The sequence below is a fragment of the Mobula birostris genome, chromosome 29 (genome assembly GCF_030028105.1).
Source record: "Mobula birostris isolate sMobBir1 chromosome 29, sMobBir1.hap1, whole genome shotgun sequence".
In the NCBI taxonomy this organism is placed as follows: domain Eukaryota; kingdom Metazoa; phylum Chordata; class Chondrichthyes; order Myliobatiformes; family Myliobatidae; genus Mobula; species Mobula birostris.
This window is the reverse complement of record NC_092398.1, coordinates 17,549,042-17,571,989: the sequence shown is the minus strand read 5'-3', so window position 1 is coordinate 17,571,989 and position 22,948 is coordinate 17,549,042. Positions and strand designations below refer to the sequence as shown.

At 46.9% G+C, this 22,948-nt stretch overlaps 1 protein-coding gene across 3 annotated transcripts; it reads left to right on the top strand.

The window, feature by feature from the left end:
• The first annotated feature begins 912 nt into the window (after positions 1 to 912).
• On the top strand, positions 913 to 20,430 carry LOC140190063 (uncharacterized). 3 transcript variants are annotated; one of them, XR_011883531.1, is made up of 8 exons: positions 913 to 1,047; positions 12,122 to 12,222; positions 12,932 to 13,042; positions 13,424 to 13,454; positions 14,398 to 14,424; positions 16,452 to 16,881; positions 18,083 to 18,109; positions 18,771 to 18,831. XR_011883531.1 is itself a non-coding variant. In XM_072246509.1 (8 exons), exons 1-8 carry the CDS (start codon positions 972 to 974, stop codon positions 19,100 to 19,102), a joined length of 609 nt encoding a protein of 202 aa, XP_072102610.1. In that variant the 5' UTR covers positions 915 to 971; the 3' UTR covers positions 19,103 to 20,430. The 3 variants fall into 3 exon arrangements, 1 of the variants encoding a protein (XP_072102610.1); XR_011883532.1 differs by having other exon boundaries at positions 16,452 to 16,875; positions 18,771 to 18,823; XM_072246509.1 differs by lacking the exon at positions 16,452 to 16,881 and adding an exon at positions 18,946 to 20,430 and having other exon boundaries at positions 915 to 1,047; positions 18,771 to 18,849.
• Positions 20,431 to 22,948: the final 2,518 nt, after the last annotated feature.

Here is a 22,948-nt window from a genome sequence, read left to right as displayed (position 1 = left end):
CCCACCACCAAGCACATCTTCACACCACCCCCCCCCCACCACTTTCTGCTTTCCGCAGGTATCGCTCCCTATGTGACTTTCTTGTCCATGCATCCCTCCCCACTGATGTCCCTCCTGGCACTTATCCTTGTAAGTGGAACAAGTGCTGCACCTGCCCCTACACCTGCTCCCTCACTACCATTCATGTGCCCAAACAGTCCTTCCAGGTGAGGCGACACTTCACCTGTAGACTGTTGGGGTCATCTAGTGTATCAGGTGCTCCAGGTGTGGCCATCTACTGTATCAGGTTCCCCTGGTTTGGCCATCTACGGTATCAGGTGCTTCTGTATATCAGTGAGAGCCAATGTAGAACGGGAGACCACTTTGCCGAGCACCTACCCTCCGTCCACCAGAAACAGTGAGATCTTCCAGTGGCCACCCATTTTAATTCCACTTCCCATTCCCATTCTGAAATCTCAGTCTATGGACTCTGCTGTCGCGATGAGGCCACACTCAGGTTGGAGGAGCAACACCTTGTATTTCGTCTGTGTAGCGTGCAACCGGACGGTATGAACATCAATTTCTCGAGCTTCTAGTAGTGATTCCCCACCCACCCCACGACTCCTTCACCATTCCCCATTCCCATTTCCCTCTCTCACCTTATCTCCTTACCTGCCTTTCACCCCCTTCTGGTGCTCCTCCCGCTTCCCTTTCTTCCATGACTTTTTGTCCTCTGCTAACAGATTCCCCCTTCTCCAGCCCTCTATCTCTTTCACCAGTCGACTTTCCAGCTCATTACTTCATCCCTATCATTCTCTCCCTCTCCCCTCCCGGGTTAACTTGCACGCACTCCTTTGTACTTTTTCCTCCCCTGCCTGGCCGGCAGTATTGTGTGTGTGTGTTGCATCATACAGTGTGTGTTGCATCATACAAAATATGCGCAGATTTTCGATAAACCCGGAAGTCTTCATTCATCGCAGGCACGGAGGAATATGGAGCTCGCTGGGCATTTGCTTGTGATTTTACAATTAATTTTCGTCTGGCTGTCCACTTCGGTGTTTGTTGAAGGTGAGGAGCTGCCGTCGGTGGGGGCTGGATCTGGACCTTTCCCCTGTGAGCACCCGACTCCCTCCATCCGCCCTTATACCCGGTCCGAGCCGGTCTTCGGCTGCCTGAGAGGTTTGAATGGGGGAACTGGCTGGTTAGGGAGGCTCGTTTTGGGAGATCGGTGGGGGAAAGAGAGGGGTGGGGGGGTTTCGAGTTTTGGATGGAGGATCTCCTCCCCGCCCGCTGTCTTTAGAGGCCTTCAGATATTGCAACATAATTCAGCTCGTCAAGGCTGCTCCGCATTCGATCATGGCTGATTTATTATCTCTCTCGTCCCCGTTCTCCTGCCTGGTCCCCGCAACCGATTAATCTAGAACCTGTCAGCTTTCATATCACGGGCATACGTCCTGAAATGTGTCCGTATGAAAATCTGATGGCGGTGGCGGAGAAGCTGCTTCTAAAACGTGGAGTGTGTGTACCTCCTCCTTGATGAGAAGAGATGACATGCTCGAGGAACTGAGCAGGGTCCTGATGAAGGGTCTCGGCCTGTCCTAAAACGTCAACTCTGAATTCCTGTCCACAGATCCCCTCTGAACTGCTGAGTTCCTCCGGCATTTTGTGTGTGTTACTCTCGATATTAGGGACGAAAGTGTACGGGTTTGCTGACATTGAGTGAGCGATCATTCCCCCTTCTCATCACTCCCACAGGGCAGGAGATACAGGAGCCTTGGGTCCCACACGACCAGGTTCAGAAACAGTCATTTCCCCACAACCAGTAGTCTCCTGAACTAGCGTGGATAACTTAATTCACCACGACTCTCAGGGGCTCTTTACAATTCTTGTTCTCAGTATTGTTTTTTTTAATTGCTTCTCTTGTTTTGCACATTGGTTGGTTGTCAGTTTTTGGCTGTTTATGCATAGTTTTTCATCAATTTCTATTGTATTTCTCTCTTTTCTATGAATGCAAGAAAATGTACCTCAAGTTATAGAACATAGAACATAGAATAGTACAGCACAGTACAGGCCCTTCGGCCCACAATGTTGTGCCGACCCTCAAACCCTGCCTTCCATATAAGCCCCCACCTTAAATTCCTCCATATACCTATCTAGTAGTCTCTTAAACTTCACTAGTGTATCTGCCTCCACCACTGACTCAGGCGGTGCATTCCATGCACCAACCACTCTCTGAGTAAAAAACCTTCCTCTAATATCCCCCTTGAACATCCCACCCCTTACCTTAAAGCCATGTCCTCTTGTATTGAGTAGTAGTGCCCTGGGGAAGAGGCGCTGGCTATCCACTCTATCTATTCCTCTTACTATCTTGTACACCTCTATCATGTCTCCTCTCATCCTCCTCCTCTCCAAAGAGTAAAGGCCTAGCTCCCTTAATCTCTGATCATGATGCATACTCTGTAAACCAGGCAGCATCCTGGTAAATCTCCTCTGTACCCTTTCCAATGCTTCCACATCTTTCCAAGAGTGAGGTGACCAGAAATGGACACAGTACTCCAAGCAACAGGAATTCTGCAGATGCTGGAAATGCAAGCAACACACATCAAAGTTGCTGGTGAACGCAGCAGGCCAGGCAGCATCTCTAGGAAGAGGTACAGTCGACGTTTCAGGCCGAGACTCTTCGTCAGGACTAACTGAAGGAAGAGTTAGTAACAGATTTGAAAGTGGGAGGGGGAGGGGGAGATCCAAAATGATAGGAGAAGACAGGAGGGGGAGGGATGGAGCCAAGAGCTGGACAGGTGATTGGCAAAGGGGATATGAGAGGATCATGGCACAGGAGGCCCAGGGAGAAAGACAAAGTGGGGGGGGGAACCCAGAGGATGGGCAAGGGGTATAGTCAGAGGGACAGTGGGAGAAAAAGGAGAGTGAGAGAAAGAATGTGTGTATAAAAATAAATAACGGATGGGGTACGAGGGGGAGGTGGGGCATTAGCGGAAGTTAGAGAAGTCGATGTTCATGCCATCAGGTTGGAGGCTACCCAGACGGAATATAAGGTGTTGTTCCTCCAACCTGAGTGTGGCTTCATCTTTACAGTAGAGGAGGCCATGGATAGACATGTCAGAATGGGAATGGGATGTGGAATTAAAATGTGTGGCCACTGGGAGATCCTGCTTTCTCTAGCGGACAGAGCATAGGTATTCAGCAAAGCGGTCTCCCAGTCTGCATTGGGTCTCGCCAATATATAGAAGGCCACATCGGGAGCACCGGACGCAGTATATGACCCCAGCCGACTCACAGGTGAAGTGTCGCCTCAACTGGAAGGACTGTCTGGGGCCCTGAATGGTGGTAAGGGAGGAAGTGTAAGGGCATGTGTAACACTTGCTCCGCTTACAAGGATAAGTGCCAGGAGGGAGATCAGTGGGGAGGGATGGGGGGGTTCAAATGGACAAGGGAGTCGTGTAGGGAGTGATCCCTGCAGAAAGTGGAGGGGGGGAGGGAAAGATATGCTTAGTGGTGGGATCCCATAGAAACATAGAAAATAGGTACAGGAGTAGGCCATTCTGCCCTTCGAGCCTGCACCGCCATTCAGTATGATCATGGCTGATCATCCGACTCAGAACCTTGTACCAGCCTTCCCTCCATACTCCCTGATCCCTTTAGCCACAAGGGCCATATCTAACTGCCTCTTAAATATAGCCAATGAACTGGCCTCAACTGTTTCCTGTGGCAGAGAATTCCACAGATTCACCACTCTCTGTGTGAAGAAGTTTTTTCTCATCTCGGTCCAAAAAGGCTTCCCCTTTATCCTCAAACTGTGACCCCTCGTTCTGGACTTCCCCAACATCGGGAACAATCTTCCTGCATCTAGCCTGTCCAATCCCTTTAGGATTTTATACGTTGCAATCAGATCCCCCCTCAATCTTCTAAATTCCAACGAGTATAAGCCTAGTTCATCCAGTCTTTCATCATATGAAAGTCCTGCCATCCCAGGAATCAATCTGGTGAACCTTCTTTGTACTCCCTCTATGGCAAGGATGTCTTTCCTCAGATTAGGGGACCAAAACTGCACACAATACTCCAGGTGTGGTCTCACCAAGGCCTTGTACAACTGCAGTAGTACCTCCCTGCTCCTGTACTCGAATCCTCTTGCTATAAATGCCAGCATACCATTTGCTTTTTCACCGCCTGCTGTACCTGCATGCCCACTTTCAATGACTGGTGTATAATGACACCCAGGTCTCGTTGCATCTCCCCTTTCCCTAATGGGTCACCATTCAGATAATAATCTGTTTTCCTATTTTTGCCACCAAAGTGGATAACCTCACATTTATCCACATTAAATTGCAGCTGCCATGAATTTGCCCAATCACCTAAACTATCCAAGTCACCCTGCATCCTCTTAGCATCCTCCTCACAGCTAACACTGCCGCCCAGCTTCGTGTCATCCGCAAACTTGGAGATGCTGCAATTAATTCCCTCATCCAAGTCATTAATATATATTGCAAACAACTGGGGTCCCAGCACTGAGCCTTGCGGTATCCCACTAGTCACTGCCTGCCATTCTGAAAGGGTCCCGTTTATTCCCACTCTTTGCTTCCTGTCTGCCAACCAATTCTCTATCCACATCAATACCTTACCCCCAATACCGTGTGCTTCAAGTTTGCACACTAATCTCCTGTGTGGGACCTTGTCAAAAGCCTTTTGAAAATCCAAATATACCACATCCACTGGTTCTTCCTTATCCACTCTACTAGTTACATCCTCAAAAAATTCAATGACATTCGTCAGACATGATTTTCCTTTCACAAATCCATGCTGACTTTGTCCGATCATTTCACCACTTTCCAAATGTGCTGTTATCACATCCTTGATAACTGCCTCTAGCAGTTTCCCCACCACCGATGTTAGGCTAACCGGTCTATAATTCCCTGGTTTCTCTCTCCCTCCTGTTTTAAAAAGTTGGGTTACATTAGCCACCTCCCAATCCTCAGGAACTAGTCCAGAATCTAAAGAGTTTTGAAAAATTATCACTCATGCATCCACTATTTCTTGGGCTACTTCCTTAAGCACTCTGGGATGCAGACTATCTGGCCCTGGGGATTTATCTGCCTTTAATCCCTTCAATTTACCTAACACCACTTCCCTACTAACATGTATTTCCCTCAGATCCTCCATCTCACTGGGCCCTCTGTCCCCTACTATTTCTGGAAGATTATTTATGTCCTCCTTAGTGAAGACAGAACCGAAGTAATTATTCAATTGGTCTGCCGTGTCCTTGCTCCCCATAATCAATTCACCTGTTTCTGCCTGTAGGGGACCTACATTTGTCTTAACCAATCTTTTTCTTTTCACATATCTATAATAGCTTTTACAGTCGGTTTTTATGTTCCCTGCCAGTTTTCTCTCATAATCTTTTCTCCCCTTCCTAGTTAAGCCCTTTGTCCTCCTCTGCTGAACTCTGAATTTCTCCCAGTCCTCAGGTGAGCCACTTTTTCTGGCTAATTTGTATGCTTCTTCTTTGGAACTGATACTATCCCTAATTTCCCTTGTCAGCCACGGGTGCACTACCTTCCTTGATTTATTCTTTTGCCAAACTGGGATGAACAATTGTTGTAGTTCATCCATGTGATCTTTAAATGCTTGCCATTGCATATCCACCGTCAACCCTTTAAGTGTCATTTGCCAGTCTATCTTAGCTAATTCACGTCTCATACCTTCAAAGTTACCCCTCTTTAAGTTCAGAACCTTTGTTTCTGAATTAACTATGTCACTCTCCATCTTAATGAAGAATTCCACCATATTATTGTGGTGGTGGCGGAAGTTACGGAGAATAATATGTTGGACCCGAAGGCTGGTGGGGTGGTAGGTGAGGACCAGGGGAACCCCATTCCTAGTGGGGTGGCGGGAGGATGGAGTGAGAGCAGATGTAGGTGAAATGGGGGAGATGCGTTTGAGAGCAGAGTTGATTGTGGAGGAAGGGAAGCCCCTTTCTTTAAAAAAGGAGGACATCTCCCTCGTCCTGGAATGAAAAGCCTCATCCTGAGAGCAGATGCGGCGGAGACGGAGGAATTGCAAGAAGGGGATGGCATTTTTGTAAGAAACAGGGTGAGAAGAGGAATAGTCTAGATAGCTGTGAGAGTCAGTAGGCTTATAGTAGACATCAGTGGATAAGCTGTCTCCAGAGACAGAGACAGAAAGATCTAGGAAGGGGAGGCAGGTGTCGGAAATGGACCAGATGAACTTGAGGGCAGGGTGAAAGTTGGAGGCAAAGTTAATAAAGTCAACGACAGTTCCCCTCTACCATCACTCTGCTCCGTCTAGCGGAATTAGTCTTTACGCTTAATAATTTCTCCTTTGGCTCCTCCCACTTCCTCCAAACTAAAGGTGTAGCTATGGGCACCCGTATGGGTCCTAGCTATGCCTGCTTTTTTGTTGGCTTTGTGGAACAATCTACGTTCCGTGCCTATTCTGGTATCTGTCCCCCACCTTTCCTTCGCTACATCGACGACCGCATTGGCGCTGCTTCTCGCACGCATGCTGAGCTCGTTGACTTTATTAACTTTGCCTCCAACTTTCACCCTGCCCTTAAGTTTACATGGTCCATTTCCAACACCTCCCTCCTCTTTCTTGATCTTTCTGTCTCTGCCTCTGGAGACAGCTTATCCACTGATGTCTACTATAAGCCTACTGACTCTCACAGCTATCTGGACTATTCCTCTTCTCACCCTGTTTCTTGCAAAAATGCCATCCCCTTCTTGCAATTCCTCCGTCTCCGCCGCATCTGCTCTCAGGATGAGGCTTTTCATTCCAGGACGAGGGAGATGTCCTCCTTTTTTAAAGAAAGGGGCTTCCCTTCCTTCACTATCAACTCTGCTCTTAAACGCATCTCCCCCATTTCACGTACATCTGCTCTCACTCTATCCTCCCGCCACCCCACTAGGAATAGGGCTCCCCTGGTCCTCACCTACCACCCCACCAGCCTCCGGGTCCAACATATTATTCTCCGTATTTTCCGCCACCTCCAGTGGGATCCCACCACTAAGTACATCTTTCCCTCCCCCCACTCTCTGCTTTCAGCAGGGATCGCTCCCTATGCGACTCCCTTGTCCATTCGTCCCCCCATCCCTTCCTAATGATCTCCCTCCTGGCACTTATTCTTGTAAGCGGAACAAGTGCTACACATGCCCTTACACTTCCTCCCTTACCACCATTCAGAGCCCCAGACAGTCCTTCCAGGTGAGGCGACACTTCACCTGTGAGTCGGCTGGGGTCATATACTGCGTCCGGTGCTCTCGATGTGGCCTTCTATATATTGGCGAGACCCGACGCAGACTGGGAGACCGCTTTGCTGAACACCTACGCTCTGTCCGCCAGAGAAAGCAGGATCTCCCAGTGGCCACACATTTTAATTCCACATCCCATTCCCATTCTGACATGTCTATCCACGGCCTCCTCTACTGTAAAGATGAAGCCACACTCAGGTTGGAGGAACAACACCTTATATTCCGTCTGGGTAGCCTCCAACTTGATGGCATGAACATCGACTTCTCTAACTTCCGCTAATGCCCCACCTCCCCCTCGTACCCCATCTGTTACTTATTTTTATACACACATTCTTTCTCTCTCTCCTTTTTCTCCCTCTGTCCCTCTGAATATAGCCCTTGCCCATCCTCTGGGTACCCCCCCCCCCTTTGTCTTTCTCTCTGGACCTCCTGTCCCATGATCCTCTCATATCCCCTTTGCCAATCACCTGTCCGCTCTTGGCTCCATCCCTCCCCCTCCTGTCTTCTCCTATCATTTTGGATCTCCCCCTCCCCCTCCCACTCCCACTTTCAAATCTCTTACTAATTCTTCCTTCAGTTAGTCCTGACGAAGAGTCTCGGCCTGAAACGTCGACTGTACCTCTTCCTAGAGATGCTGCCTGGCCTGCTGCGTTCACCAGCAACTTTGATGTGACAGTACTCTAAGTGTGGCCTAACCAGAGTTTTATAGAGCTGCATCATTACATCGCGACTCTTAAACTCTATCCCTCGACTTATGAAAGCTAACACCCCATAAGCTTTCTTAACTACCCTATCCACCAGTGAGGCAACTTTCAGGGATCTGTGGACATGTACCCCGAGATCCCTCTGCTCCTCCACACTACCAAGTATCCTGCCATTTACTTTGTACTCTGCCTTGGAGTTTGTCCTTCCAAAGTGTACCACCTCACACTTCTCTGGGTTGAACTCCATCTGCCACTTCTCAGCCCACTTCTGCATCCTATCAATGTCTCTCTGCAATCTTTGACAATCCTCTACACTATCCACAACACCACCAACCTTTGTGTCATCTGAAAACTTGCCAACCCACCCTTCTACCCCCAGATTCAGGTCGTTAATAAAAATCATGAAAAGTAGAGGTCCCAGAAGAGATCCTTGTGGGACACCACTAGTCACAATCTTCCAATCTGAATGTACTCCCTCCACCACCACCCTCTGCCTTCTGCAGGCAAGCCAATTCTGAATCCACCTGGCCAAGCTTCCCTGGATCCCATGCCTTCTAACTTTCTGAATAAGCCTACTGTGTGGATATACATTGATCACAAATTTACCTTGAACTTTGAAAAGACTGGACAGGGGCCCCCTTCTCTGTGTGTGTGTGTGTGTGTGTGTGTGTGTGTGTGAGAGAGAGAGAGACAGGCAGACAGAGATACCAGCCTGTAAGCCACTCCTGGTGATCTGTTATCTGACGTGTAAACTCACAACGCCCTGGATTAGATCCCAGCCTGCAACCCATTCCCAGGTATCTCTTACTCTATATATCCCCCAATCCCTTGGATTAGGTCTCAGCCTGTAACACACTCCTGGGGATCTGTTATTCTATATGTAAACCCACTGAACCCCTGGGTTAGATCCCAGCCTGTAACCCACTCCCAGTGATCTGTTACACGATATGCAGTGCCTAGAAACAGTGATAGTCACACTTTATTGATCCTGGGGGAAATTGGTTTTTGTTACAGTTGCTCCATAAATAATAAATAGTAACAGAACCATAAATAGTTAAATAGTAGTATGTAAATTATGCTAGTAAATTATGAAATAAGTCCAGGACCAGCCTATGGGCTCAGGTGTCTGACCCTCCAAGGGAGGAGTTGTAAAGTTTGACGGCCACAGGCAGGAATGACTTCCTATGACACTCTGTGCTGCATCTCGGTGGAATGAGTCTCTGGCTGAATGTACTCCTGTGCCCACCCAGTACATTATGTAGTGGATGGGAGACATTGACCAAGATGGCATGCAACTTAGACAGCATCCTCTTTTCAAACACCACCGTGAGAGAGTCCAGTTCCATCCCCACAACATCACTGGCCTTATGAATGAGTTTGTTGATTCTGTTGGTGTCTGCTACCCTCAGCCTGCTGCCCCAGCACACAACAGCAAACATGATAGCACTGGCCACCACAGGCTCGTAGAACATCCTCAGCATCGTCTGACAGATGTTAAAGGACCTCAGTCTCCTCAGGAAATAGAAATGCTCTGACCCTTCCTGTAGACAACCTCAGTGTTCTTTGACCAGTCCAGTTTATTGTCAATTCGTATCCCCAGGTATTTGTAATCCTCCACCATGTCCACACTGACCCCCTGGATGGAAACGGGTCACCAGTACCTTAGCTCTCCTCAGGTCTACCACCAGCTCCTTAGTCTTTTTCACATTAAGCTGCAGATAATTCTGCTCACACCATCTGACAAAGTTTCCTACCGTATCCCTGTACTCAGCTTCATCTCCCTTGCTGATGCATCCAACTATGGCAGAGTCTTCTGAAAACTTCTGAGGATGACAAGACTCTGTGCAGTAGTTGAAGTCCGAGGTGTAAATGGGGAAGAGAAAGGGAGACAAGACAGTCCCCTGTGGAGCCCCAGTACTGCTGATCACTCTGTCGGACACACACTGTTGCAAGCACACGTACAGTGGTCTGCCAGTCAGGTAATCAAGAATCCATGACACCAGGGAAGCATCTACCTGCATCGCTGTCAGCTTCTCCCCCAGCAGAGCAGGGCGGATGGTGTTAAACACACTGGAGAAGTCAAAAAACAAGAAGTATTCACTCCCCCATGGAAGTCTTCATGTTTTATTGTTTTACAACATTGAATCACAATGGATTTGAAAACGCAAACACGAGGAAATCTACAGATGCTGGAAATTCAAGCAACACACACAAAAAATGCTGATGAGCACAGCAGGCCAGGCAGCATCTATAGGAAGAGGTACAGTTGACATCAGGACAAAGGGTCTCAGCCTGAAATGTCTACTGTCGCTCTTCCTATAGATGCTGCCTGGCCTGCTGCGCTCACCAGCATTTTTTGTGTGTGTCACAATGGATTTAATTTGGCTTTTTTGACACTGATCAACAGAAAAAAGACTCTTTTGTGTCAAACTGAAAACAGATGTCTACAAGTGATTGAAATTAATTATAAATGTAATGCACAAAATAATTGATTGCATAATTACTAACCCCCTTCTAGTCAGCATTTAGAAAATGCACCTTTGGCTAGCAATTACAGCCTTGAGTATGTGTGGATAGGTCTCTATCAGTTGTGCACATCTGGACACTGCAATTTTCCCCATTCTTTTATTGTGCAAGCTCTGTCAGATTGCATGGGGATGGTGCATGAGCAGTCCTTTTCAAGTCCAGTCACAACTTCTCAATTGTATTGAGGTATGGACTCTGAATTGGCTACTCCAAGAAATTAAGTTTATTGTTTTTAAGCCATTCCTGTGTTCCTTTGGCTTTATGCTTGGGGCCATTGTCTTGCTGGAAAACAAATCCTCTCCCAAGTCACATTTCTCTTTCAGATTGCATCAGGTTTTCCTCAGGGATTCCCCTGTATTTTCCTGCATTTATTTTACCCTCTACCTTCATAAACTTCCAGGGCCTGCTGCAGTGAAGCACCTCTACAGCATGATGCAGCCACCACCATGCTTCATGTTAGGAATTATGTGTTTTTCATGATGTGTGGTGCTTGGCTTATGCCAAACATAGCATTTCATCTAATGGCCAAAAAGCTCAATTTTGGTTTCATCAGACCATAGAACCTTCTTGCAACCGACTTCGGAGTCTCCCACATGCCTTCTGACGAGCCAGCCAAGATTTCATGTCAGAATTGTTTTCAACAGTGGCTTTCTCTTTGCCTTTGTCCCATAAAGTTCCAACTGGTGAAGCATCTGCTGTTGTATCTGCAGCCCCACCTCAGTCACTGAAGCTTGTAACTCCTCCAGTGTTGTCATAGGTCTCGGTAGCCCCTTTCTTGCACAGTCACTCAGTTTTTGAGAATGGCCTGCTCTAGGCAGATCTACAGCTGTGGCATATTCTATCCATTTCTTGATAATTGACTTAACTGTACTCCAATGGTTATTCAGTGACTTGGAAATGTTCTTGTATCCATCTCCTGACTTGTGCTTTTCAATAACCTTTTTATGGAGTTGCTTGTAGTGTTCTTTTGTCTTTACGGTGTACTTTTTGCCAAGATACTGACCCACCAGCAATTGGACCTTCCAGATACAGGTGTATTTTTACTACAATCATATGAACCACCTTGACTGCACACAGTGATCTCCATTTAACTAATTATGTTTCTTCTAAAATCAATTGGCTGCATCAGTGATGATTTGCTGTGTCATATTAAAGGTAGGGGGGATGGTGAATACTTATGCAATCAATTATTTTGTGTTTTATATTTGCAATAAATTTAGATCACTTTGTCCAGATCTGTTTTCACTTTGACACAAAAGAGTCTTTTTCTGTTGATCAATGTCAAAAGAGCCAAGTTAAATCCACTGTGATTCAATGTTGTAAAACAATAAAACATGAAAATTTCTATGAGGGCTGAATACTTTTTATAGGCACTGTACCCCTGGATTAGACCCCAGGCTGTATCTCATTCCTTGGTATCCATGGGAGTGAGACAATCCAGGGACAGAGCCTGGGCCTTTCTTGTTTTGTGAATGGATATACTCACTACCTGACAGGAGAAGACTCGATGGGCTGAATGGTCTATTTCTCCAATTTCAGAAACTCTGAGACTGCCTGCTCAGCGTTGGGGTTTGTATTGTGTGCTGGGTATACAGTGGTGATTAATTTGTATCTGTTTTTTTTCCACAGATAATGTTATCAGAGAAAAAAATATAACTTATTCATCAAACTGCTGGTTGGATTTCAAACATTACAATATTTCCTGTAGTCATATAAATCTTTCCATTAATGTAAGTATCCTTCATAACCAATGGGTATTGAGGGTGGTGGGTGACGATGGTGTGTTAGGGGCGGTGCGAATCTTTCGGATCACTGCGTCCATCTTTGTTGATGCTCTCAGGAAGGATTTGACTGTGCTGGGAAGACTTGAGTCACAGAGGTATACAGCACCTCAGCAGGCTCTTCACCCCCAAATGGTCCATACTCAGAAAGCCTAAAGAGACCTGGCCTTGACAAGGAGGCATATGGGAGTGAGATGGATCAGCTGGTTGAGTGGTGTGGCAGCAACCACTTTGCATTCAACGTCAGTAAGACCAAAGAATTGGCTGTGGTCTTGCCGAGAGAGATGGTCCCATCTGCCTGCAATTAACCCATTGCCCTCTAAACCTCTCGCCTATCCATAAAGTTGTCCCAGTGGCTTTTAAATGTGTAAAATGGGTGGGTTGTTGGGTGGTGTGGCTTGTTGGGCCAAAAAGGACTGTTCTGCACTGTAGCTCTAAATACAAACGTTTGTAAGTAAATAAAGTTCCCCATCTTATACTACACGGGATGGGATAGATGGTTTGTCCCGATGGTATCATGAGGGATCGTTCAGAGCATGTGGGGGGAGGAGGGGAATGTGTACTAGCAAGTGGGCAGAGTTGATGTTGTTGAGAACTGTGTTGTCCCCTTCTCCTTACCACAACCCTTGCTTCCCTACCCGCGTCCTCACTCCTACAGGGCACAACAGTTGCTGAAGACAACAGCTTTGTTCCGCCCATAACCAAATTCTTTACGTCCGAGGGATTCAAGGTGGACGGCTGCCAAACCGTATTGGTGAGATGTTACAAGGTGAGAACCGCAGCAATCCAAGCTCCATCTCCCTCCTTCATCATTTCTCGCCATCTTCCTGCCCCTCTCCATTTCTTTTTCATTGTTTCCTTTCTTCCCTGCCACCCCTCTCTTGCCCTGGCCTTCCCCTCTACCACCCCGTCACTCCCTCTGCCTCTGTAACCCCCACCTACTCCCACTCCAACCCCCCCCCCCGGCGTTTGACCCCCTGCCCTGTCCCTTCGCTGTCTGCTCCCCCTCCCTCATCCCCGACCCTCTGGCATCCAGCTCTAACACACTACTGCGACCCTATAACCCCTTCCTTTACAATGCGCTGTGTCGAGCAGTTGTACCAATTCATATGTGAGTGATCCCTGCCACCCTGTCCCCTTTCTCTTACAGAACGGCATAGAGACGCATTATGTCACTCAAGGTCAGTCAGGTCTTCCTGTATTGCGATCAGCATTTAATAGTGGACAGCACATAGAACACAAATTATACTGGGTTCAAGGGAAAATTGGTTTATTATTATCGCAGGTTTCCAGGTTCAGTGAAAATCTTGTCTTGCACACTGTTCTTACAGATCAAATCATCACACAGTGCATTGAGGTAGAACAAGGGAAAACAAGAACAGAATGCAGAATGAAGTGTTACAGTTACAAAGAAAGTACAATAATGTACAGGCAGACAATAATGTGTAAGATCATATGACATAGGTTGTAAGGGCAGGAGCTCAATTTTGCACACTAGAGATCTATTAAAACAGCCAGATGACAGTGGGGTAGAAGTTGTCCTTGAGCCTGGTGGGATGTGCTTTCAGGCTTTTGTATCATCTGCCTGATGGGACAAGGGAGGAGAGAGAATGTCTGGGGTGGGTGGGGTTATCGATTCTGCAGGCTGCTTTACTGAGGCAGCGGGAACTGTACACTTAGGGAGGTGGGGAGGGAGATTTAACAGGGAGGTAGAGAGGACGGGGAAGTGAGGTCCATGGGACTTTGTCCCTGACAGGAACCAGTGGCCTGCGGCAGGTCACATGAGGTGGCATAAAATGCAGGGATATGTTTTGAGCAGCAGTGTCTTGTGATATCTGGAGGGTGTCCGGTGGAGGAGAGGGGGAGTAGGAGGGAGGAAAGGGGAGTCGATGAGGAAGGGTGAAATGCAGGGAGTAAGTGTGACTGTGTGATGGAGGGAGGGAAGGAGTGGGACAGAGGGAGTTGGGGAGAGTGGTGAAACAGAGAGAATGGGGTGGAGGGGAGAGAGATGGATGGAGGGGGTGGATGGAGAATGAGTGAGGTGATGGATGAAGATCAGGAGTGGGGAGAGAGGGATGGAGGTTGGATCCACCCCACTAACGTTACGGTTGCTGCTTTTTCCAGGGACAGAGGACGCCAGAAGTAATAACGGTGAGTGGATCACCGAGGGTGACCCTCCATTATCCCTCATTCCTTTCCCCCTACCCTCCTTCCTCACTCCCCTTGTTCACTCTTCCCCTCCATCATTCCAACCTCCCCATGTCATAAGGGGGGTGGCTGGGAACAGACCCAAGTGCAAGACACAGACACTGAAGTACTAGGGACAGGACTAGGATACAGGGTAAGGGCTAGGACATGGACACGAAAACCAGGAACCCGGAACAGGACTGGAGACAAGGGACTTGAGGCTTGGGGTCTTGAAGCTTAGTTTGGGGTGAGGATTGAGGCTTGGGGTCTTGAAGCTTGGTTTGGGGCGAGGATTGAGGCTTGGGATCTTGAAGCTCTTCCTGGGCAGGGCACGTATTTCCACCCGATGGAGGCAAGGGACAGGAAGAGACAGAACCCACCACAGGGTAACAGCAGTCTGGCCTGACTTACCCGACGGCGGCAAGGGACAGGAAGGGACAGAACCCACTGCAGGGTAACGGCAATCTGGACTGACTTACCGATGGAGGCAAGGGACAGAACCCACCGCAGAGTAACGGCAATGTGGCCTGGCTTACCCGCCGGAGGCAAGGGACAGGAAGGGAGCTAGGTTCAGGGTGGCTCCAAGACAAGACTTCAGGCGAGATGAGGCGAGAGTTACCAGCAAGACAAGGAAAGGCTTCAGGCAATGCAAGGTGAGACAAGAACTTCAGGCAAGGCGAGTGTTACTGGCAAGACAAGGTAAGGCTTCAGGCGAGAAAACAGAAGGCAGGGGAAGGGATACAAGGAGTAAGGACAAGAACAATCCAGCAGCCACACCCTGGTCTCTGGAGATATTTATGCAGCCAGCCCCAACGAGAATCAGCTGCCTCAATTAGTGCTCAACAGGAACAGAAACAGGGTAGACAGGAAAACCTGGAGCAAGGGTCGATGGACCGGACCGTGAACCAGAATGTGGACTTTACGGACGGGACCATGACACCCCAGTATGATCATTCTCTCTCTCTAATCCTCACTTGCTCCCTACCCTTTTCCTCATTTCTCATCCCCTCCTTTACTCGTCCCCCCTCCCATGTTCCTCCCTTCCTCCCACTATTTGTAGCCCATAATGATTGGTACAGTTATTATTGTCATGTATACCGAGATACAGAGAAAAGCTTGTCTTGCACACTTCATACAGATGAGATCATTACACAGGGCAACAAGGTAGAACAATAACAGAACGCAGAATAAAGTCTTACAGTTACAGAGAAAGTGCAGTGCAGGCAGACAAGGTGCCAGATGATAACGACATAGATTGTGAGGGCAGGAATCCAATTTCATACACTGGAGATCTATTGAATAGTCTGATAACAGTGGGGTAGAAGCTGTCCTTGAGCTCAGTGGGACAAGTTTTCGGTCTTTTATATCTTCTGCCTGATGGGAGAGGGGAGAAGAGAGAATGTTCAGTGTGAGGGGGGTCTCTGATTCTGCTGGCTGTTTTACCGAGGCAGCGGGAAGTGTAGACAGAGTCCATGGCAGAGAGGCTGGTTTCCATGATGTGCTGAGCTGTGGCAATTGTTTTTTTATTGTTAGATGTACCGAGATGCAGTGAAAATCTTGCACACTGTTCATACAGATTGCCACATACAGTTCAGATCATTACACAGTGCATTGAGGTAGAACAAGGGAAAACAATAACAGAATGCAGAATAAAGTGTAACAGTTACAGAGAAAGTGTGGTGCAGGCAGACAATGAACAAGATCATAACAGGATGAATTATGAGGTGCAGAGTCCATCTTGTCGTCCTAGGACACTGTTCAATAATCTGATAACAGCCGGGTAGAAGCTGTTCGTGAGCCTGGTGGTTGGTGCTTTCAGTCTTTCTTGTACCTGAGGGAGAAGGGACAGTGTCCAGTTGGGTGTAATGGTGGGAAGGGGATAGGAAGGGAGAGGGATGGGGGAGTGTGCGGAGATGGAGGGAAGAGCAGTAGGAAGTAGGCGAAAGGGAACTTAAGTTAATTTGAACTCGTTGTCCTGTGCACTGGTACAGTGGGCCTCCGATACAATGAAAGTCTGGCTTGCAGCAGCATCACCAGCAATGTAGATTTAGGCAACACACAGGCAACGAAGGCACAATCAGGGACCCGTTCCAGCTCAGATGGTGGTGGTGAATCTCAGCGCCACCTGGCGGTTGGCCGAGGAAGCAGGGAATGCAACTAAATTCTTTGCCAGAAAAAGTGTGATTAACAGTCATCGCAAACGATAGAATGTAACTTCTGTTTCGAGTCGGAGACAATTCACGGTGGCGGCCGTCACTGAGAGCGATTTAAGCGCCACAAAGGTTGAATAGAAGGCAAATCGAGGCTGCAGGGTCCGGACCCCGGAGCTAATTGAGAAGACTGAACCCAATGATTGGATATCGATCAAGGCGCTGTGCCAGATTGCTGGGTCAGGATATTGGGGCCCGAGGCAAGGTACAGGTTGGTTCAGATCATTGCTCCAGACATTTACTCGGCTCCGCACTGAATGATGGGTCTCGGACTCTCTTTGCGGATTTCAGTTCAGAACAGTACTTGCTTGCAGCTGTTGTTTGCATGATTTGTTTGTTCTTTTCTCTGCATGATGGGTGACAGTTCAAAATCCAAATAGTTAAAGTAGCTGTTCCTGAACCTGGTGGTGTGAGACTTCTTCCCGATGGTAGGTGTGGGAAGATGGCATGGCCGGGATGGTGGGTGATCTACATGGCATGGTAGCATAGTGGTTAGTGCAACACTTTACAGTACTAGCAACCCACGTTCAATTCCCACTGCTGCCTGTAAGGAGTTTGTATGTTCTCCCTGTGAACCCGTGGGTTTCCTCTGGGTGCTCTGGTTTCCTCCCACTTTCCAAAGACCTACCGGTTGGTCAATTAATTGGTGGTTAACTGTCCCATAATTGGGCTCGGATTAAATTGAGAGTTGCTGGGCGGCACGGCTCAAAGGACCAGAAGGGCCTGTTCCATGCTGTATCTCAATAAATAAATAAGTCAATAAACAATTTGCACTATGGGTGGGCAATTTCTTTTTGTTCTAATTGGGTTCTTGTAAAAATTGTAGACAATTTGTGTTTAACCACATGAGATTCTACAGAGGCTGGAAATCTTGAGCACAAAGTGCTGGAGGAACTCAGCAAGTCAACGTTTTAGGAACAGCTTTTCCTCCACCATCTGATTTTTGAATGCGCAATGAACCCATGAACATTACCTCTCTTTTTGCACTAGTTATTTAATTTGATTGTTACTGCAAATTATAGTTATAAATTTATTTATTACACTGTACTGCTGTCACAAATAGTCAGGTTTCATGACATGTGCCAGTGAAATGAAACCTGATTCTGTTTTCAAAGCTTGATGATTGGGGTTGTGCCAGTTGTTTCCGGACCACGTGGTTGAAGGGAAGTAGCTGTTCCTGAACCTGGTGCCGTGTGACCTCGGGTTTCTGTACCTCCTCCTTTGATGGGAGGTGTGAGAAGACAGCACATCATAAGGGAGAGATGCAGGGGCCACTGACAGTGTAATGTGGAGGACACAACTAATTTAGGGAGTGCTGGAGGGAGGTAGGGAAGAGTACGGGAGGGAGGGGTTGAAGTAAAGGGAGACTGGAGATACCCCACTAATGGTCATTTCACTGTTTCTGCTTGCAGAGAAGGAAGAGGGTGGAGACGGCAATAGTGAGTGATCCTCATCCTTCAATCTCTGCCTGCCTCTGTCACCTCTCGCTGTCTCATCCAGCACTCCCCGTCTCATCACTCTCTACTCCCTCCCTCCATTTCCCCTCGCTCGCCTGCCCCACCTTCATCTGTTCTCTCTTTCCATCTCTGCATCATCACTCATTTACACCAACCCTCATTCCTTATTTACCCCCTCCCTTATTGCTCCCTCACCCCCTCCAACCATCCCCCTGACATGTCACCCTTCCCTCCACACCTTCCTCGCCAACTCGCGGTGCCCCTCTGTCCACACATTCCTCGCCCCCTTGCGCTTCCCCTCTCTCAACATTTCCCTTGCCCCCACTCTCTCTCCTCCACTCCCCCCATCTGTCTCTCGCACCATCCCTCTTCACACCTTTGCCCCCTCTGTCTTTTCATTGCCACCCCATCCGTCCCTTGTACTACCCCTCTTTTCACATGCTCTCTCCATCCTTTGGATTACCCCTCTCTACACATCTCCCTTGCCTCCTCCGTCTCTCCCTCACCACGCTCATCCATCCCTTATGCGACCCCTCTTTCCACACCTCTCTCACCTCCTCTGCCCTTCTCATGTGCTATCCTTCAGTCCCTCCCTCAGGACAGAGGGGAACGAACCGAATGTGACTGACCTTGTTCCCTGCAGGAAATTGGATCATCGGGGTAGTTGTGGTAGTTGTGGTCATCCTGGTCTGTCTGCTCCCGGTATTCACAGTTTACTGCAGGTAAATCACAACCTCTCTCTTTGTCCCCCGCCCACTCTCAGCTGTTGCACTCCTTGGACATGCAGTGCCTGACTGTCTCTCTCTTTCTCCACACAGGAAGCTACATTGCCGGGATCAACACATTTTGCCCTTATGCTGTGAATCCCAAAGGAAGGTCCCCATCGAGGACCCTGCTGCAAAACGGAACCTTTGTGAATCCCAGGAAACCCTGCAGTCGGAGCAGCTGATGGACGAGACACCCAATTCCAGATGAACAACTGACCCCCAGCTGCATCCCCCCTCCCCCCCACCCAGCCGATCTCAGTTCAAGTGTTACATACCTCATGGGTATCTTGTGACTGTCTTATGACCTGATGTAATAGATTATCTGATGAGCATGATGTAATGGTCTTGTGGAGGTCACATGATGTAAGTTTCCCGCCAATGTGAGGTCAAATTCCTTGGTGTCCGCACTTCCGAGGAACTCACCTGGTCCCTGAGCTCCTCCATCCTGATCAAAAAGGCACAACAGCACCTTTATTTCCTGCACAGCACCAAGAAAGCTCACCTCTGTCCCAGGATACTGATGGACTTTTACCGCTGTACCATTGAGAGCATACTCACCAACTGCATCTCAGTGTGTTACGGCAATTGTCCTGGATCGGACCACAAAGCACTCCAGCGTGTGGTGAAAACTGCCCAGCGGATTATCAGCACCCAATTGCCCACCATTGAGAACATAAAGGCTGCCTGGGCAGGGCAAAAAGCATTATCAAGGATGCATCTCACCCTAACCATGGACTTTTTACTCTCCTCCCATGTGCTAGGCGCTACAGGAGCCTCCGCTCCCACACCAGCTGGCACAGGAAGAACTCCTTCCCTGTGACTGTGACACTGCTGAACCTCTCATCACAATACTAAGCAGCATTGCATCCATATTGTATTGTCTTAGTACTTTTATATTTATGTGCTGTAGCACTTACTTTTTATTCGCAGTTATTTTGTAAATAACTTTATGCTTTGCATTTCTGGTTAGATGCCTATTGCATTTTATTGGCTTTGTATCTGTACTTGGCACAATAACAATAAAGTTGAGTCTAATCTAATCTAAAAAGGATTCTGATTAGCTACACTGATTATGCATCGTAGAATCTTATAACACACAAAATGCTGGAGGAATTCAGCGGGTCAGGGAACTGTTAAAGAACAAAAACTAATCGAGAAAATAACTGGTATTCCCTTTATCTATTTGGTACACTATGCTGCTTAATTGAAGCAGGAGACTGCTGCCAAACAGTTTCTAACTAGTGTCAGCCACATACACTTACATGGCCGTTAGACACAACGCTGTTTGCATCAAGCAAACAGTTTTTAACTAGCACCTGTTGTGTGTTTCTGTTCAAAACACAGTTGTTTTCTTTGCTGTCAAAGTTTTGCGAGAGATAAGCAGTAAGACAATTCACAACTGTTTTGCTCACTGCAGTTTCAAGCATTCAGGCTTGGATATGCCAGAAATAGCCAGGAGTGAAAATGGAATGATTTTGCAACTTCAACAAGTTAAAGTACTACGAAGAAATTCAATGTATCAACAATCACTTTGAATGTTACAATGAAAGGGGAGGGGGATTGTTGCTCGCTGCCGCTCATGTGTGGGAGGGAGGGAGCTGGGGGGGGGACTTTGAGGTTCTTACATTTAACTGTTGTTCTTTGGGGCACCCTTCTGTTTTCGTGGATGTTTGTGAAGAAAAAGCATTTCAGGATGTATATTGTATACATTTCTCTGACATGAAATTGGACCTTTGAACCCTTGAAATGAAAATTTGGAGGATGCAATCATTGATATCATTGTATGAAGGCAGTCCATTATCTTTACTTTAAGAGCACCTGAGTGAATCGGGACTATGACGTCAGTCACAGGGTGTGGACTTAAACAGAGAAAGAGAGAGAGAAAGAACGAACCTGTTGGAACTTCAGGTTGTCACTGCTATGGTTTGGAACTCTTCGATGCCCAAAAGGTTGGGTTGATTATCGGCACACAGTGTGCAATGGATGTGTGACTGTCACTTCGTGTAATCCATATGTGTGGATTTGTTGGAGTATCCTGTGGTATCACCTGTGTTGGCCCTTACCTGGAATTGGGGTGTTATGTGGTAACTGCTTGTCATTTGGTGATATCTCCAGGTTGATTTTGGAATGACTCAATGGACAAAATCTTCGACGATTGTTATTTTGTTTACCCAGCATGGAACCTGTGATTCTTCATATCGCCCTCTCTCTACATACTTCTATGTGGATTACAAATCTCTCCCCTCACTTATTTTGTGGATTACTGAATTTTATTAACTGGCCACCTTAAGACTTTAAGAATTGTTCCTAAGCTTGATCGTTTGGGAGCTACATATACACACACATGTATACACATAACACAGTTAACTTCTATTTATTTCATTTGAGTTACTATATTTAAAGTAGATACTAATAAAGATAGTGGTTTTAACATTAAAACCTGACTCAGTGTATAATCTATTGCTGCTGGTACAAAACAGGCACGATAAAAGCTGTCCTTGAGCCTGCTGGTGTGCGCTTTCAGGCTTCTGTATCTTCTGCCGGATGGGAGAGTGGTGAAGGAAGAATGTCCAGGGAGAGTGGGGTCTTTGATTATGTTGGCTGCTTTACTGGGCAAGCAAGAAGTGTAGACAGAGACCATGGAGGGGAGGCTGATGTGCTGAGCTCTGCCCACAACTGTCTGCAGTTCTTTTGTGGTCCCAGTTAGAGCAGTTGCTCTACCAAGCCTTGATAGGATGCTTCCTGTGGCGCATGCCATCTGTACCAATCATTCCATTGCAACAGTGGACTACGGGAACACCACAGCAAATTGCAGAATAAAGTGTTACATTTAAAGAGAAAGTGCAGTGCATACAGACAATAAGGTGCAAGGGCAACAATGGAGTAGATGATGAGGTCAAAGTCACATACTCACAGTCCATTCAATAGTCTTATAACAACTCAGTAAAAGCTTTCCTTGAGCCTGACAAGTGGTTAACTTGTAATATAACTTCCTGACCCTTCAACTCAGTGCCTTGACAAATTAAGGCAAGCATTCCATATGCCTTCTCACCCCCCTTCAAAGTATGTGGCCTCTCTGTGTTGAAATCTATTGAACACATTCCAAAAATCTCAATACAGTGAATTCCAGTTAATTGGGACACATTGGGACCAGTACTTTTTGGCCCAATTAAACGGCTGCCGCATTTAGTTGAAGTTTCAGGGAAATAGTTAAAAAATGTATAAAAAAGATAAACCGAGTAACAGATTTTGTATTTAAATGAAATATAGAATAAGTTAAACACTGTTAATACTTCTACAGTACTATAAAACTATTAGTTCCTAATAACAATCAACAGAGGACTTCATCTGCGTTGCTTTCTTTTGATTGTAAATGAGTAAATTCAGGAGGAACACTGAGTGCAGATAACGGACTGCCTTCATACGATGATATCAATGATTGCATCCTCCAAATTTTCATTTCAAAGGTTTAAAGGTCCAATTTAATGTCAGAGAAATGTATACAATATACATCCTGAAATGCTTTTTCTTTGCAAACATCCACGAAAACAGAAGTGCCCCAAAGAATGACAGATTCATGTAAGAACCCCAAAGTCCCCCACCAGCAACCCTCCCTCCTGCGCATAAGTGGCAGTAAGCAACAATCCCCCTCCCCTTTCATTGTAACGTTCAAAGTGATTGTCGATACATAGAATTTCTTCATGGTATTTTAACTTGTTAAAGTTGCAAAATCATTTCATTTTCACTCCCGGCTGTTTCTGGCATATCCAAGCCTGAATGCTTGAAACTGCAGTGAGCAAAACAATTGTGAATTGTCTTACTGCTTATCTCTTGCAAAACTTTAACAGCAAATAAAAACAACTGAGTTTTGAACAGAAACACACAACGGGTGCTATTTAAAAACTGTTTGCTTGATGCAAACAGTGTTGTGTCTAATGGCCACGTAAGTGTATGTGGCTGACACTAGTTAGAAACTGTTTGGCAGCAGTCTCCTGCTTCAATTAAGCAGCATAGTGTACCAAATAAATAAAGGGAATACCGGCTATTTTCTCGA

Bases quoted from the DNA above. Each gene is read 5' to 3' on its own strand.
- LOC140190063 (XM_072246509.1), top strand. From the start codon at position 972: ATGGAGCTCGCTGGGCATTTGCTTGTGATTTTACAATTAATTTTCGTC. The intron at 13,043-13,423 runs GTGAGAACCGCA...TTTCTCTTACAG, and splicing joins TATTGGTGAGATGTTACAAG to AACGGCATAGAGACGCATTA. The intron at 18,110-18,770 runs GTGAGTGATCCT...TGTTCCCTGCAG, and splicing joins AGAGGGTGGAGACGGCAATA to GAAATTGGATCATCGGGGTA.